Consider the following 18,627-nt stretch of genomic DNA (forward strand, 5'->3'; position numbering starts at 1 on the left):
TGCGATAAAGACCCAACAAACCCTAATTCATAACTGTATAAACACATTGTCTCCGAAGAAAGTGTTTTTTTTTTTTTTTTCTAGCCCGATCCTTCGTCCAAGCAAGGTGCACTGGAACTTGGCTACATTATCACCACGGATTGGTTATATAATACCTTCTAAATCTGCTTTTATGTCGGAAAACTGCTCACCTCATACCCAGAGCCAAACCGTGGTCAGCCGGTCTGTCTGTCTGTCTGTGTGGCACTCTTCTCACAACCCAAGCCGGGGCGGGTTTACCTCGTACCGTGGTACCGCAGTCTGCACAAAACTGAAACAAAGGGACGACTGTAGAGACTCCTGCACTGTGGGATACAAACTCCGGCTTTCTTTCTGTGCCTGCCCAGGAAACAATCACTTTAAACAGACCTTCAATACTAGGGGAAGAGGCGTGGCGAGCAGGGCCACGGCGCCGTCTTGTGGCAGGAAAACTATACAGAGACTGTTTAGCACGAACACTTCTTTCAGGCTGTAATTGCCATTTTTTTCGCTTGTTGTGACTGAAAGCCATACTCTTTAAATCATTGTATAAGACAGCTAGAAGCAAAGGTATGAAACAGTTGTCCGAACACTGGGTGTGTATTTATAATTTATTATAAAAATTGATGCATTATTGGACATACTGTCAAACACGACCACAAAGAAAGATAGGATGAAATGTGATTCACAAACACATCGAGACACACACAAGGAGAGACAGTGAACGTATGCTAAGGTACCACTGGCAGATAGGTGTGGAGGTATAGTATAGCACTGTTGCTTTTTTTCATTAAGTTTGACACACCGCTTCCTCGCCCACTGGGAGTTTCGAGGAAAATGGGGAAGCTGACATTGTCACGACTTGACCTATCACTGTCAAGCCACTCTGTAGGCAATAACTTGTAGACCGCCAATCCAGGATCAAAAACCATCGCAAAACAAATAAATAAATAAATAAACACTTGTGTCTTTCTTGAACTGAACTGCAAGGTCTGCCTTTCGAAGAAATAAGCTGCGAGCGCACCCTACTCTAAATGCATCCCGGCGGCAACCTACAGATCCTGTACCGTTTTGTTTTAAATAACACAGCTACACAGTATCTGTATAACCATCAACACAGCTAAACAGTCTGCAACGTGAACCGTGCACACCCCTGCTCTCCGTCAAGTTACCGAGTCAATATATAGCCTTCCTAAGTGTAACCCCACATTCATAATTTGTACATCCTGACATCACACGCCTCAAAACCGAACAAGCGGTCTCCCAAGATGATCAGACCACAACAGCGTGCCATTTCAACTCCGCTCACCCACCCACACATCGAGATTCATTTCAAATATCGAAAGAGCAATTACTGTACATATTTCAATGTACGGTCTCACTTCATTTCAGACATCGGTGTTTCCAGTATAGCCGATAGAATAGCAAAATACTCAATTAAATAGCGAAGCCCTTGTTTGTATTTCCACTACCCCGTAGACGGGAGTATACACGTCAGCGCACATATTTCTTCAGTCTGCACATTATTCAGTAAGCACTCGTTTTATGAAAATACTTAACAGCTATATTTCTAACGAGTTGTTGTCCTGTTGTAATTATTACATCTAAAACTGTACAAAATCTACATCAAAGCCGCACCCGCATACCGTTACATAACTATTACATAAAGACGATGTCTGCTATACTGAAATCATTTCAACAGGAATCGCAGACACCACGCAGAGTACAGAAATGGGCTGCTGGGTCCATATTTTAAATTACCAGCTGCAGGCTCCCAAACCGTCTCTTCTTGTGATGATCGATCCTTGATTCAACTCCTTGCACATCCCGTTATCCCGTGTAATAACGAGCTACTATTGTGACGATCTAACGACACTACACCCCCTAATAAATGTCAATTTCTCCATAATTTGCTCAAATCTCAATTTCCATCTTCACTCGCTGCTCCACGTCGCTATTAGAAAGGAGCTAGAGCGACCCGCCCCTATTGGGGGAATTCTGTCACAAACTCACCTTCCACCTATCGCTATTGGATAACCAGTCATTTAAGCCCCGCCTTATTTTAGATGTATTTTGCCGGGGGTTCCAGCCTTACTTTCCAGCGCATTGGTAAAATCCGTATGTTGAAATCCCCCCTCTCTCACGCCATTGGCTACAGTCTTACTATCTTTCATTCTATTGGATACAATGGACTCTTATCCCGCCCTTCTTCTCTCGCTGTAATTCGCGTTCCACCCATCCCCGCGCAAAGCTTCACAGACATTGAGAGACATGGCTTTCTCAGCCCGCCCTCCCCTTCATTTCTATTGGATAGAGGTCTCCTTTTTCGTCCCGTTCACCACTCTAAAAGCTGGAGTTACCAGACTGGCAGGTCGAGAGCAAATATCATTGGCCTTCGACGCTCACACTCCCGATGGGCGGTGGTAACAAGGCTGGTAGCTGTGGCGGCGTGCTGAGTTGTAACATAACGGGCTGAATGGAGATAATATAAATTAGCATGTGCAACTCCCTCAGCCTTGTTCTCTAACGTGCAGATTAAGAGTTATTTTAACGATGTACTGTCCACTGAGAAAAAAAATCAAGTTAAAATATTCTGTTTGCGTAAATGGTCATGCACGGGAGTCTACAGGACCACGGTGCACATCATTCCTTTGTCAAAAAATGCAACGTGGACGTTAGAACTTTTAAATCAATTTATTCCGGTATTTTGCTGATGGAAGCAACCGAAGTGAATAACCGTTGTTGCACATACATTATGAATTAAACAGCAAAGTTATATAGGAATTCAGTAAAATGAGATGGGCGTGTGTATTGTACTCGCTGGAGAAGTGAAGTCGACAGTAAGGGTGTTTTTTTTGTCAGGCAACACGATGTATACTTACAGTATCCTACTGTGCCACTTCGCTAAGTGTCTAATTATGATTTTCTATTCCATACAAGATTAGGTACACACATTCCTCGTTTAGTTTCTCCTGATTTAGGATTATCCAACAAACTGCCACTATGGGAACAAAGAGCGTCCTGTGTTGCACATCTGCTCTATGCTTATTGAAAGGACAGCACTGCTGACTGGAATGTTTTGCAGATTTACTGCAAAGTATCTTTTAATGGTGTATTAGCCTCATCAAAATGCCATTAGCCTAACTGACAACATTGTTCACTTATACACACATGAATGAAAAAGATAATGTTGATTTGTGGTATTCATCCAAAAAAATACTGTAAATGTAATGCCACCCTTATATATAAGCTTGCTGTAGTGTAGCACCCAGTTAAAGCAACAAATGCATGCTAAAGGAGTGGTAAAAACATGGAAAGATCCTGTTTATGGTCATTATTTAACACAAACCCAAGCGTGGAATAATGAATGGGAACTGTACTCAATTTACATATATTACAATTCCTTTTACTGTCATGCAAGAGAATAAAATAAAAAAAAATAATAATAAATTGTTACCTGAAATAAAATAAATCATTAAAACAAGGACAGCAGGGCAGAGAATTAGATTTTGCACACAGATAAATCAATCCAGAAAGGCATATTGTAGCAAGCACAATAAAATGTTAATTAATAAATATAAGCAGAGATGCTGGACACAAAAAACAGCACATACATGTAAGCTACAAACAAAAGAGTAATCTCCCCCATCATAGACAACAAAGATGCCAAAAGAAACAAAAACACACAGCATGCTTATTAGGTACTAAAGCACTAACTTCAACTTCCCCCTGATGAAGCAGGCGAAAGATCAGAGCACATGGCTCTAACACCAGCAGCTGACAGAGCCTTCTGTCCCTTTACCACAAAGAAACTACAACAGGAATAAACAAACACAGTGATCCGCCGTTCTCCATTCATAAGCACGGAACCCAATTCACGCACGCACGCACTCACACACAAAGCTAGCCTCCCCACCCTGTTACTGTTTTCAAAAAATTGTACAAACAAACAGAAAGGTTTCCCTGGATTCAAAACTCACTGTTCCGATTAGCAGCCAAGTTAGCCTCTTCTTCAAACCCTTCTGTTCCTGCCTCTGTTCAAGGGCAGGAGACTAAGCTACTCGTTGACTCTAACTGCAATAGCCAAGCAGGACGAGAGGGGCTTTCAAGCACAAAAACTGTTAAAGGAACACCCTTCAATGAAGTAGCAATTCAGAAGCATGGCTCCATCACTTGGGCCCCAATATGGTGTAATGAAAGGAAGAGAGATTTGATGGTGGAGGTTTTGTTCTACCAACTGCATCAACCATTAAGCACAAATTATTGAATCCACTGGTTAAAATATATGTAAGATATATGACAGCTAAAAAAATGATCGTGTTTGAAAAATAAGAATAAATAGTTATCTGAGAGGAAGACCCCTTTTTCAAACAGTGATCCCAAATATAGACAAGCTAGTCAAACAAGGACTTTCCCACTAGGGACAAGTGAACATGTATTTTAATTGCAGTGGACTGGTTAGCTTAAAGCATGAACATTGCACCATTACCCTAACTTTGCCTGCCATCTCTTTCAAAGCATACAGCCAGAGGCAAAACTGAACTCGCTGACAATTACTTTAGTACTACAGAATGTTTCTGTTATGTATTTAAAAGGGAGTCCTTTTAAAATGCCATGTCTCCTTTGTAACCCTATAACCTTTGGAGTTTAAATAATAATAATTGTAAGAATAAACATTTTTATATAGCGCCTTTCATAGAGACAACCATCACAAAGTGCTTTACAAGATACGAGACTAGGGTGTGTGAACTGTGCATCAGCTGCAGAGTCACTTACGTCTCACCCAAAAGACAGAGCACAATAAGGTAAAGTGACTTGCTCAGGGTCACACAGTGAGTCAATGGCTGAGCTGGGATTTGAACCAGGGAAATCTCCTGGTTAGACGTCTGTTTCTTTAACTGCTGGACCACACAGCCTCTGATACATGCACATGCTACTTTAACATATTTGGTCTAATTAAAAGCACAGTAACATCATAGTAAACTCCAGAATTGCTACCCATGGTAACCTTGTGTGAGGACAATCTCTGCCTGTTTTTAAATTGTTTTTTTTTTTTTTTTTTAGCAGACCAACTCTGACAAGCTGGATCTATGTTTGCCCTCTCGCTCACAGAAAAGTCATTTCTGCTAAAGGAATCTAGGTCAGTGTGTGTGTGTGTGTGTGTGTGTGAGTGTGTGCAGAGAGGAATATCTCGGTAGGAAACTCACAAAACATTAGGCAGAGCTGGAGCACTTTCCCTGGTGAAGTCACACACCTGCTCAGCCCATCGCTTCCTCTCTGCAGGTGTTCAGCATTGAGGTTTAAAATAGGATTGCACACTGCCACTCAACCAGTGCACTTACCTTCAGCGTTCGCATAAACATGAGCACTACAGATACACAAGGTGCTAGTTGACGCAGCAGATGCATTTACTCATGCCTTCTACTTTGACCTCTGGACACCTGGGTTTGAGCCTGGTGGTCTCAGCTTAACCCCTTTGTTCTAAAACCAGTAAACATTTCTGACCAATCTTTGCCTTAGAGAGGCCCCAGGACTCCCAGGCACAGCCAAGGACTAAATGACAGCCTGACTGTAGCCAATGGCCCCACACAGCCGGAAAACAGTTCAAAATAAATAATGTCTCCAAAGTGAAATATGCACGCTTTTTTTGTGGAAAGGAAAATCAAACCGGTTCATTTAACCTAAGAAGACTGCTGGCAACAGGAATAATGAGGTGTGATAAATGTGTTTGGGGATAATGCCCCAGTTGATTACAGAACCAAAACATACAGAGCACTCCCTGGATATTTCATGATTTCATAATTTGCTTATTAATGCTAATTTGGTACAAGTACTCTGAGGGCAATTCCGTAATTCAGTTCAAGATACTTTAAGATGTTATGATGTGGAAGTCAGCGAAATAAAGAGCAGTGTATGAATATTAGTCGTTATTAATCTTTGAACAGCAATCAAAAAAAAAGTAAGCTTTACAATTAAGGCTCAACATTCATTTTCAGAGATAAATCCTATTTTTAATCCAAATATCCACAGTGACATACTACTTTAATTAAACAAACAAATAAATAACAACATCTCAAGCAGTGAGTCTTTAATTTTAAGGAACATTTTACAAGACAGACACGTTTCAGTGAGTGAGAAAGGGTTTTAAGGGTACAAGTCAGCATTTTTAAACACAATCAGAACATGTAATAATATTCCTCAGATTTGTGTAAAATTTCCCTGCAGGTCTGCTTGGACTTTAAATGCTACCATTTGCATTTTACACCTCAGCACAGACTTTTAAATTGCTTTAAAGAAGTTATACTTCAAAATACAGGTACATTAACTATACTGCAGCTACACTATACATGCACTTTAGTTGCATTATTTAATACATGTACATGCAAAGTGATCTGATCAGGAAAAAAAAACAAAAAAAAAACTTAATATGTTGTCAAAGTATGAAGTTCCATACTCAGAATCTAGTGCATGCACTTAATAATGGACCTGTATTTTGAAGTGTATCCAAAGCTATTTTTTTTTTTTTTTGTACCAGAAAGAAAAACCTTTTTAGACAAACTGTCTCAGTTCCAAGTGTCCCAAATCCAACAAGCAGTAAAAAAGGAGTAAACAGACAGATCATTGATGAGCTGTATTGGGATTACAGCACCCCTCCCTCCCCGGAGCTCACGCCCTGGTACTCACTGGTGCTGGTGCTGAAGGTGCGGACGGTAGAGGTGGGCGGGGGCGACTCGGAGCTGATGGAAGTCATGTCATCATCTTGGGAGCAGCCTGCCTGGATGGCACGCAGGTAGCTGTGGCTCCGGGATCGGAAGCAGGTGGGCAGGGGCAAGTCTAGGGCTTCCACTGCCTGGGAGTCCATTTCATTGAAGGCTGACTCGCACATTTCTTCGTACTGACTGCGGACCTCCAGCTCCTGCACCTACAACACACAATGCAAGGTCAGATCAGAAGTTGGGGACCATCCAACATGCAAAGCTTTTTTAACTTTCCTACCGTGGCCAGCGTGACTGGATAGGGAGGAGTACATACACCACAGGGCCATTCGAATGCCAGGTAACTTCACAAACACTCACAAACACACACAAAACCCTTATCATCTGAACTGTCGTACACATTCACACAAACAGTATGCCACCCTTTATCTTTTCTGTAGGTACATTAAAGACTTCAGTCTTCAGTGCTGTCTGCTTCACACCTCTCGCCCACACTGACCCTCTCCAAGCAAGCCAATACAACTGAGTAAAACAGCTTGAGATTGACACATTGAGCTGTCATGTGGGTCCTTGAGAAAGTTGTCCCCCTTTTGTCACACCCCAGCTGAATAAACACCCTTTCTGAGGCGATACAAGGAGGTGCAGAAAGCAGATCTTAGCATGGTAAATAAGAAGTGGGATAAAGTGGTAAGAAAGTTAAGTAGGTGAACGATTCTGTAGCTCAGTGTAGCCAGTGTTATCACAAGAGCCACTCAACACAAGAAGCAGCAGACACGCAACACAGCAGAGGGGATTTGCTGGAAAATGCTTGCCTACTGTACTTGAATGCATAATTAAGTACGCTGGCTGTAATACGCTCTACAGCTTGGGTAGGACACACTATGATAAAATAACCACTAATATTGAGAACTGTGAGCTTGTATAATAAAAGCAATACAGAAGATGATCTATTTCTGTAGCCACTCCCCAGCAGTACGAGAGCTGTCTACACTACAGCAGGAAGGACAGCTATTGGAAACAAATGGCTATCTCTGAGTTACTACAGGGCGTTTACTGCTGGGGTAACCAACCTCCTCTCTGAGGCAGAAGAGTAGGTTTTAGAAAGAAAGGTCTGAGGTCATCTAAAGCAGGCTGACATCATTGTCCTCAGTAGTAGCTTTAGAGTGGTCAGTGAGAAGGTTTGCTCATAGCAATGATATTGATTCACATAAACATCTCCCTGTGAGGAAAACATCGACATAAGCCTCTGCATCTTTTGATCAGGGTGTTCCGTTATTGATCCAGCTAGCAGATCTGTGCCCTAGGATCACAATGTACTTTCATTGTCATGGCAGTGTCGACTGTTTGCCAAGCAGGGTGGACGAAGGTGATAAAAGTGTGAGGAACGGTTTATCTGGAGCACAGTGGCTCAGTAAGTGAAGTGTTAAAACACTCCCTTCAGATTTAATTTCAACGCACCCTTCACAATCTAACTCTTTAGGTCCAAAATGGTGGGAGAGCAGCAAAAGGTTTTGAGGTTCCAACAGGTTCTGATCACCCACCAGCATTCTTGCCTGATCACAACTTCCAGAAACAATGTATTGGGGTGTACTGAACTGAACTAAACAGCAATCGTTGGCTAAATCGTTTGTTAAAATGCTGAGTTTTGCTTTCTTCAGCGCTATTATATTTCTATATCTACTTTCAGTGAATGATTTCGTTCCAGTAAAACGTTGATACAGCAGAGGCTGATTGAAGCCCTGTCTGCGTGTCTCTCTTATTGTAGGGGAGCTGGGAATGCTTCATTGCTCATTATAGTGCTCGGTACATGGCAGCGATACACACCTGGCTGATGCAGCTGTTCTTGCCTAAAGTGTTGCTGGCTTGGCTGAAGTCGTCATCTTCCCAGCACTGGTAGGTGGATCCTGATGGGACCCCGATGCAGTCTAGGTTATCCAGGCTGCGATTGTTTGACATCTCCCTCAGAGAAGGGAGACAGCTGCGGGGAGATGGACAGTGTGAAAATTTCATAAGGTTTTGCTTTAAAACTCATAGTGTGCAGACTGGGCCTCTAGAAAGTTGACTGTCGCCATAGAACAGGGAAAAAGCTTTGTGCCACAACTTAGCCTGTTGTAACTACCTCTGTCCAATTCCCAGCGTTTGCTGAATCTTCCTCGGACTTGTTTCTTTTGCATTCTGCTTCCAAAAATACTATGTTAAGAAATCAAGCACTGTTTTTCAGCTAGTCAAGTGTTTGCTATTACAATAATGAAAAAATACTACAGTACACTAGAAAATACTGTACATATGCTAGTTACTTTATCAAGTGGTAGATCAGCATGAGTTTCAATTATTTCCATCACACTGTGCTCACTGCAGTTAAAGTACCTGTAATATAAATATTAGAAACCTGTAATTTAAACACAAAGTATTACACAGATGGGACTTAGGTTATTTTAATGGTTTAAACAATAGCAGATTATAATACACTGCTCTATCATGAACCTCTTTTCATCGTATTTGTATTGTTCAGGGGAGCTGATGAATCAACTGGAATTAATACAGACTTAAATGATGGCAGCATTAGGATCCGCTACAGTTTAGTTCATTAAAGATAACCCCTTGATTTTCTTAAACACATGCAATGCACATTTTGTACAAAAAAGTGTTTTTTTTTTCCAGATTGCACTGTGTGTATTTTTTCAAATACAAAGCACTTTTTATGCAGTGTGTGCAGACATAATGTTCTGTAGCATATGCTTACTAAAACATACACTCCTTTCACATTTCACTTAGATAAAAGGAGACATACCAGTAAATAAAACAACATGTTTCCAGCACTGCTACAGCTGCTCTTAATGCACAGATCTTTCCAAAAGGATTGGGTTGATCCTATATAAAGGGAACCAAATCCTTGATTCCTAGATTCCTTTTACAAGTTCTTGACGTGCATCTATGCGTACGTGTGATCAGTACATATGACAACATACAAAAACAGCCTAGACTAAATGAAAGCAGGACAGCAACCAAACAATGGAAGAATTGAGTGCCTGAATGTTTTAGCTTTAAGCGAGTGAGAGATTGGTGTAAGCCGACATCCATTTTGTGAAGTGACAGAGCCTTATCAAGCTAAGGACCCCCCAGTGGCCACTGACCTGCTGTAGAGCGAGATCCCGCTCTGTTGGGGTGACCACAGCACCTCGATATCCCTTTGTAAGCACATGCTGCCCAGGGATCTGTGGGGACACACGTTTTGTTTTGTGGAGAGACACATGTTTGGTTGTGAGATGCCACGGAAAGCTTGTTGGGAAAATATACCCAGTTATAGCTGCCAGGTAAGCTCATTTCTTGAGTAAACACTGCCATCTAGTGAGTGACGAGTGAACCCCCAATATAATTTCAAAGGGCAGCAAAGACCACACTCCTTCAATAGCCTATGAAGTTCTAGAACACATTGATTCCCAGCAATAAAAAAGCAGGAGCAAAGAGCGGTGGTCTGATCAGCCCAATAATTTGGTGTAACTTTGTGAAGAAGCTTACTTAACATCAGTGGTCTTCATCTCCCTCGCCTTTCATGATCAATAATATCAAGACACCAAAAAGTAAGGAGTCTCCATATACAGTAGTTGACCACTTTGTGCTGCTTGTGTGGAATAAAAACATTCATTAAATTTAGAAGGGCGAGACATCTATGAGAGGCAAAAATGTGTCTGTATTTCTGTTAGAGTGTGTCAGTGTGTCAGTGTGTGTGGGCTCAAGTCAGTATGCCTGGGTATCTGTGAGCGTGTTGGTGTCATTGAGCATGTAAAACAGGGCTTCTCAAACTCGGTCCTGGGGACCCCCTGTGTGCTGGTTTTCATTCCAACTGAGCTCTCAATTACTTAACTATACCCTTAATTAAACTGATTATTTGCTTAATTCGACCTTTTTAATTGTTTTCAGCTCTTAAACACTTGTAGGTTTCAAATTAGCTGTAACACTATAGAAGTTACTTGAACTCTGAAGTCTAATTAAGCGAATTATTAGTTCAAGTAAGTGTTTATTTAAGAGATTGAGAGCTCAGCTGGAATAAAAACAAGCAGACACAGCTGGTCCCTAGGACCAGGTTTGAGAACCCCTGATGTTGGGTACTAGAGAGTGTGGAGGTGTCAGTGTGTGCATCATAGTGTGTGTCTCGGTGGGAATGAGTGCGTGTCTGTGTGTCTCTTATGTGCAGTGATCAGAATAAAGGCTCGTACTTGCGTGTGGGGAGCTGCTCGCTCAGGGACTGCTGCGTAGCCTTCAGATAGCTCTGTCTGCGGGCAGCGGTTTTTGGGGAGGGCTTGGGGCTCCCCTCAGAGTCCTCACTGTCCTCATCCGCCATTGCCTTGATATAGCTGCCGCTGCGCATCCGTCGGCACGGGATCTGACTGGAGCCACCGGACCGGTCCCGCGATATTGTGCTGTTCCAATCCCCCAGAGGCACCTGTGGAGACACCAACTAAATCACAGTTACCATGGCAGGTCAATCTCTCAGACAGTTACCATGGCAGGTTAATCTCTCAGTACAACAACGCAAAACGCAAATGTCTTTGATCTGTGTCCATGTTGACGACAAACAACAACGAAATGATCATCTGCACTCTGTACTTGGACATGCTCATAGTGTATCTGATGACGGTTTGTATGCTTAGTCATGAATTCCAAAATACACCAGCAAGCGCCACACACAGGTCCTCTGACTTACCTGCAGGTGTTGACAGGCCAGGTCTTGGTGAGAGGACTTGGACTTGAGCAGAGTTCTGTCGATGGTGGCCGAGCCCTTTTGGCAGACCTGCTGTGACTGGCTCAGTGTGAGTGTGGACCACGAGCCACGCTTCATATGCTTGCTGTCCTCCACTCCCCCACCTCCACCTCCTCCAGGCCCCTGCAGGGTAGGGCAGGCTTGGAACTTAAGGTCATTGCTGCTCTTGGAGGACTTGAGCGTGTGCTCGCTGATGGTGTTGTAAGCGTGCATGAAGTACTTGGATGGCCCTTGGTTGTCTGTCTGGCACCTGCCAAGAGTCATAGGGGTTGTGAGGTGGCGGTTGCTACTGGCGTCCCTGTCGAGGTTATCGTCGGAGCTCCAGAAGCCTGATATGTTGGAGCGCACCCGCTGCTTGCTGCTCTCCGTCTTGGCCCGGTCCTTGCTCTTGCTGCGCCGGTTATGTTTGGGTTCCTCGCTGCCACTGCTGTTGGATAAGCGGCCGTTGACGCTGCCCTTGGCGGAGCCTTCCAGAGACTGAGACTTGGCGAACAGCTTTTGGACAGAGTTCACCAGGTAGCGGATGCGGCCCGGGCTGTCGCTGCGCTGCTTGGAAGCCGCTCCACGGTGGAACTGTAGCGTGCTGAAGCCATCCCTGTGGATGGGCAGCTGCTTCTCAAACTGATCCAGCAGGTTGGGTGGCAGCCGGTTCATCTTGCTGCCTGCCGAGATGGTCGCCGAGCCACTGGTGATCATGCCTCTGCCGACCATGCCTCTCCCAGCCATGCCCATGGACATGGAGGTGCCCAGTGTGGTGGCGGTGCTGATGCCTCCGATGCTGCCTCCTCCTGGGGTCAGGTCTGGCTGCCGACTGTCAAAGTGGGAGTTGTAGTGTATCCGTGGGAAAGTGCTGCTGTTGGAGAGCTGGTTGTTGAGAGGCAACAGGTAGTCTGATGTCAGGGAGCTGGAGGTGGGAGGGGGGAAGTGGTGCGAGGGGTCCAATCCTCCATAGTGGTCCATGTTTGGGCTCAGCAAGTAGGGGCTGCGAGGGTCCGCTGACGAGGGGTACATGGGTTCCTGGGGGCCCCCAGATGGATCGCAGCTGTCGGACAGGTGGCGGCTGCGGTTGGCTCCTAACCCTTTCATCGTCGCCGAGAATCCCTTTTAGAACAGCATGGTCCCAGCCACAGAAGAGACTAGAGCCGGGGTGGGCTAATCCTGAAAGAGAGGAACAGAGAGGGAATGATAGCACCCACAGCCCTACAGTTATATATTCGACTGGAAGAGAGTTCAATTTCAATCATGGAGAGGTCTGGTGTGTTTGTTCCACAATGACCAGGAGGGGAGATTATGGTCTGTCTCACTCTGTGGCTGAATGGCATTCTGCACCTCCAGCGGCCTGCAGGCAGTTGATGGTAATACTGATTATGTCTGTCAAAGTTTAATATACCCTTAAACAGCAGAGAGGTATCGCCATAATCTTTTCATAAAACACTCTACAAAGGAACTGGGCCACAAGCAATTGCTTTGATCTCAAACACAACTGTCCCAGTTTAACTATGAAAGCCCCAGGGTAATTGGTATTTTGCCATGTACATACATTTACATGACACAAGCTCAGTGTTGAATACTAGTGCATACTTATATGTACAATGGGTTGATTGTATTAAAATATATGAATATGCATATTTGTTCAATTTATACAGATACTCGGAATATATCATCCTGTAGTGTTTCATTTTTCAGCATAACAAAAATGTTGACTGACACTATATTATGGCAAATCCCTCTAACTAATCAAAATAGGGCTGGTAATCATTCAGTGTAAGTGTGAAATAAAAGCATGATACATATGTAACATGTTGTATCTCCAGAAATGCTTTCCATCTGTGATGCTTGTATCTCTTTTACAGATTCCAGGTGGAGTATCCCCTGTAGGGGTTTGATCTGGAGAATTCCGAGGACAGTTGGAGTATTTGAATTTCCATTGTCAGAACAGCACCATCGCAAACTGCTGTGCAGGAAGAGTTATTATTCCCGTTTCCTCTGACGTTCTGTCTTGGAAACTAAACTGACAAATTTTTCATATTTTTGTATTTAACTTGTCTAAATATAAACCAGTGAAATGGAGCAGAAACTGCTAAACAAGCTAACAGCAGAGTGGCTCGACAGATTTGCGCTTTGACAAGCACCGCCTGTCTAGGATATGGGTTCAAGGATTGGGTGGCTTAATGGGTTTCCTTCAATACGATGCACTAGTCTAAACACTCCATTCTCAGCTCTCTGTTACCGTCACCCTGCACCTTAAAACTGCATTATCTGCTCTAGCTCTGTCACCTTGCGCTGTAATAATAACAAAGACTTTCAATTCTCAGCACCGCAGCATTGCCACCTGTACCTTAATAATGAGCCCTAGTCTAAATGCTTCATACTTGGTTCTCCAGTCCATCTTCTGGCTATGGCTACTGGCAAGAATGACCAATGCTGGCTGGAAGCAGGCTTGGAGCAGGGTATTGTATAATGATCAATAGTGATCAGATCAGGGGCAGTTGCTCTGCAGTGCACCATACAAGCACACACAAGCACAACCTGCTTCTCGTTGACTCCTATACCCAGCCGAGGCAGATAATTACTCTTACTTCCAGCTCAGCAACTTGTGCCGGGCTCGCCTTGAAGGGAATCTTTCCCTGGCAACCACTTTCCAAAGGCCCCCATCTGCTGCTGATGATTTGATTCAAAGTGTCACCAGCACCAGAGAGGCAAAGTGCTGCATCTAGAGGGAGACTTAGATGGATAGATTCAGTGCCAGAGAAGGACAGGAGCAACTAACAGAGCTGGAGACTGGAACCGTCTGTCTCTCTGTCTGTCTGTCTCGCCATCCGTCCACAAAGCAGGTGCAGCACAGGGATAAAATCATGAATACCTGGGAATATTGTGCAACTGACAGCAGTGGAGGACGAGTTATTGTTATTATTCCCTTGAACTAGAAATTTTAATTTCTGCAATCAGACTGGATCTGGCGATGTAAAAGCATCACTTTGAAACCTACATTTGAGGCAAAGTATAATACTTCCATCAGTAGAGACGAGAGACGGAAATATCGCTTCTCTGACTGCCACCCAGACTTGAATGGCTTTTGTGAATTTTGAATCAAATCTCCTGAAGCGATAACAAGGTTCCTTCCTTGAAAAGCCCAATGACTTCTGTATTTAGCGTTTCTGTCTGACGGAGTTAACATCATCTGTCAAAAACGCGGGGCTCAGGCTGTCAGATAGCTGTCTCATTCAGAGCCTCTTGCTGGATAAACCAAAACACACACACTTCCTTGAGGAGATCTGCCTAACCCAACCATTTTCTATTCACAGCTTCTTTAAGGGCAAGTGTATGAAAGGATTTGCAGTTTTAATTGAGGTGGGGGGGGGGGGGGTACAGAATCCAAAGACCTCACAACTCTCCTGGAAGACCCTACAGTAAAACAAGCAGCGACCCAAATATGCATTCCTCAACTAATTATTATTTTTTTTAATTTAGTGTGCTTAATTATCTTATCTGATTTTCTCCACAAAATAATGTCCAATTATTTTTCACACAGACAGCTCATGAGAACTGAAGGTTCAGTGGGTGTCCTCCAATCCTATGACCCTAACCCTAAGCTTAACCTTAACCCTGCACTCCCCTGCCTTGCTTCTACCAGGGGAGCCACGCACCCTCCCACCCCCTCGCTAGATGGTAGACAGTCCTTGTGCACGTCTCTGCAGTAGATTGAATACATTGTGACTTCCCACTGTTTTCTACACAATCTTGGAAAGAAGAAGCTGTGACAGTTCAACTATATTTTGATGGTAATAGTTTTTAAGAAAAATGTCTGAAAAATCTTTGGCGATGCAGTATTTTTTCATAGCTTGTAGGTCTAGCTGTCTTGCCATCTACCTGCCTACCTGTGTCACCAGGGCTGTCAGTCTTCACTGCAGGTCTGTGTTGTACTGGGGCAATATGTAATTTAGTGCTGAACATCAGCACAGAGTCTCTGGAGCTAATTCATCATTCATATAAGTGGATAGTGTCTAAACATAGCACATCAGAGGGAGAAGTATTAACAAGGTGCTCGGTGACAACACACAAGACCTTGTTAGAGAACTGAGAATGGGGTGTTTAGACTAGAGCTCATATTAATATACAGTGTAACGTTGAGCTGAGAATGGGATATTCAGAAAAGTGCTCCTCGTTAATCTACACTGTAACAGCTCTGTAGAGCTGAGAATAAGGTGTTTAGATCACATTGTCACTGTCCAGGGTAACAGCTGCTGACTGTAAAGTTGCATGTTTTACATCCCACACGAAGGAGCTGCACTATTAAAGATACTGGTTTGCCATGGTGCACTATGGGTTTATTTTAAGGGGGATTGACTGGTGTGATGTCCTGAATGTGCCATTCAAAGAGCATGTCCACATGGGTGGCACAGAGCAGCTGTCAAGGGCTGACAAATCCTTGATCTTATAGAGTGGCCGAGGGAGCGATTTGAACAGGAGGCTGCGACTGACTTCTAGCAGGGGAGGAGAATTACTGATCGATTTACCCCAGGCTGTTCAAAGCTTCACACCTCGCGGATCTGATCAGCAGGAGAGCTTTCTTTTTATGACCCCATTAAACGGATGATGCAGCTTTCCAATAAAACCGTTAGTTAGCTGAAAACAAAAACCTTGCTGTGTAATACAGCCTGCCTGTTAGTAATGTATTGGTAATCTATAAATAATCTTTATTTATGTTAATTTATCTACTTGCAGAAAGCACAATTTACGCCAAGGAAACAGTGTGGCTAAATGCACTATAAGTATAATTCTGAATAGGATATTTTTACTAAGCACGCCTTTGGTGGCTTATTGTAATCGCATTATCAGTCACATTTTATTTTTTAATGGCCCTTTTTAAATGTATTCGTTAGTTTCTTGATAACTTGATAAACTAATAAAAAGTTATAATAAAATATAATTTGCTTTACTAAAGTAACATCTTTAAAGCAAATTTAACCCCAAATTCAATGATCCATTTGTTTATATCTATATATTAAATAACAATTAACAAAAACATGAACAAGCTTTGTTAATAAGCTAGTTGTTAGCAGTTGTTAATAGTATAAATAATAATAATAATAATAATAATAATAATAATAATAATAATAATAATAATAATAATAATATCCCATTGTCTTACAATGTGAAATAAGTTGCTAAAGTAGGAAACAGTGATCAGCATCATACTACATACAGCCATGGGCAGGTGTACAGGTGTACCAGTTTTATTTCAGTGCTATTTGTTTTGGAATGCTGCTTCAGTGTAATTCACAGATGATGTGCAGTTGTCTAAAATAATTCAGTCAAAACCCCCAAACAGCATATTGTAGGAGTACAATAATGACAATTAATTAGCAGCCTAAAAAAATCAGTCAACAGTCATTAATATGCAATGGACGGACTGCATTTTCAACATGGCTTTTTAATTAAAAGTCTTCATCTGCAAGTTTATTAAATGCAGTTTAATTGCACAGCGATTTGTGTTTAATCATCAGTTAAAAGTCATTTGCATTTCAGACACAGTTCTTCCGTAGGCATCACCATATTAATACTGATCCCTTAAAACACTTTTAAAGAATGTTGTTTTTCAAAACAATTGAATGTTGCTGAGAACAATGTCACAAACAGCAAATTGAATTAAATAACGTATTTATTAGCGCATGACTAACAGACCTGTGTAACACATGACTAACAGACCTGTGTAACGCATGACTAACAGACCTGTGTAACGCATGATTAACAGACCTGTGCATATCTTAAGACGAATGACGAATTTGTTTATAATAATAATCTTGGTACCTTTGATTTGAGGACTGCTCTTCAGATTTCCCCAGTGTATCATACAATGACAGAACAGTGTTGTTTTTATTGATCAGATGGATGGTAAGATGATATGGCCACTTGCTGCTGTGTACTTGCACGTGTGTCCCACCATTTCCCATCGTTTGGTGTCAAAGCCAAAAATCAGGCTGTACTACAGCCAAAGAGGACATTCAATTCCTTCCTGCTGACAGCAATTGTCCTGTTTTTTAGGAGCCTGTCTCAGTCCTCGCTATGGAGCCCCCTGCCTGTATCATTCTACGCCTTGCTCTGGGCTGGCTGAAAAAACTGGAATGGATTCACACTACACAGGAACACACATTATTGCCAGTTTTAACGTACAAAGGCTCGGCTGATGCCTCATTTCTTTTACCAAGAAAAAATAAAACAGTTGGCGCTTCAACCCGTTTTCCATTATATATTTGCCTGGTAATGAAGCATTTTTATTATATTATTATTATTATTATTATTATTATTATTATTATTATTATTATTATTATTATTATTATTAATAATAATAATAAATAATAATAATAATAATAATAATAATAATAATAATAATAATAATAATAATAATAATAATAATAATAATAATAATATGCAATGCAACATTTTCTTTTTGTCATGATCATTTCATACTCAACACCTTAAAATTGGTCCCCAAAACTCACAGCAGTAATGCATTTAAAGTTGTGGATTGCAGTAAATCACATCTACTGTAATAAATGATAGAAAACTGTTCGGTTATAATTGTGATAATGGCATTGCTGGGGCGTGTTCTTCAGTAATAATTGAACAAATAACAACCTATGGTCTCAGGCTTTCTTGACAGAGGGGGGTTCATTATTACCATCAAAGCAATACCACTATCCATTCAAATTATAAAACACTACAAATTTTCATTTGAACGCACTTCAATGTTCTATATGGGGGTTTCAAAATGCTAAAAGCTGGGCGAGTATATCAAAGACACCACCACAACCATTTCCCAGTACTGAATACTTTATCAAACACAAGATTAAAAAGAGTAGGTTTCTGCAAGCTGGAAGAAGCCTTAGACTTTCACAGAAAGAGCGCTTCTTTCTGCTCCTTTAAAGGTATCATTTCCAAACAGTGGAAAAGGCAATAGCCTTCTATAACATAGGAAACTGTTCTGATTGATCCTTTGTGTTTTCCTGTCTCCTGATCGATCGATGAAGCAGGTTTGCCTGCTGGGCAGAGTTTATAAGGGAGCTGCCATCTGTCAGTTCAGTGCAGGGGGTGACCTGACATAATGCATCTGCCAGAGAGGCAGCCTCA

General features: G+C 42.3%; 1 protein-coding gene across 5 annotated transcripts in view; it reads right to left on the reverse strand.

The window, feature by feature from the left end:
* The window catches only part of LOC121298177 (disks large-associated protein 4-like), a 97,211-nt gene that overhangs the window by 17,391 nt on the left and 61,193 nt on the right, over positions 1-18,627 (reverse strand). For 3 of the 5 annotated variants that reach the window (XM_041225101.1, XM_041225102.1, XM_041225105.1), the window contains 5 exons: positions 11,440-12,654; positions 10,952-11,193; positions 9,869-9,949; positions 8,559-8,712; positions 6,703-6,940 (listed from right to left, as the gene is read on the reverse strand). In XM_041225101.1, coding sequence (XP_041081035.1) covers positions 6,703-6,940; positions 8,559-8,712; positions 9,869-9,949; positions 10,952-11,193; positions 11,440-12,582 — 1,858 coding nt within the window. In that variant the 5' untranslated portion in view covers positions 12,583-12,654. The remainder of the gene's footprint in view (positions 1-6,702; positions 6,941-8,558; positions 8,713-9,868; positions 9,950-10,951; positions 11,194-11,439; positions 12,655-18,627) is intronic. The other 2 variants (XM_041225103.1, XM_041225104.1) reach the window with 2 other exon arrangements.

Source organism: Polyodon spathula, chromosome 23, assembly GCF_017654505.1.
Source record: "Polyodon spathula isolate WHYD16114869_AA chromosome 23, ASM1765450v1, whole genome shotgun sequence".
Taxonomy (NCBI): Eukaryota; Metazoa; Chordata; class Actinopteri; order Acipenseriformes; family Polyodontidae; genus Polyodon; species Polyodon spathula.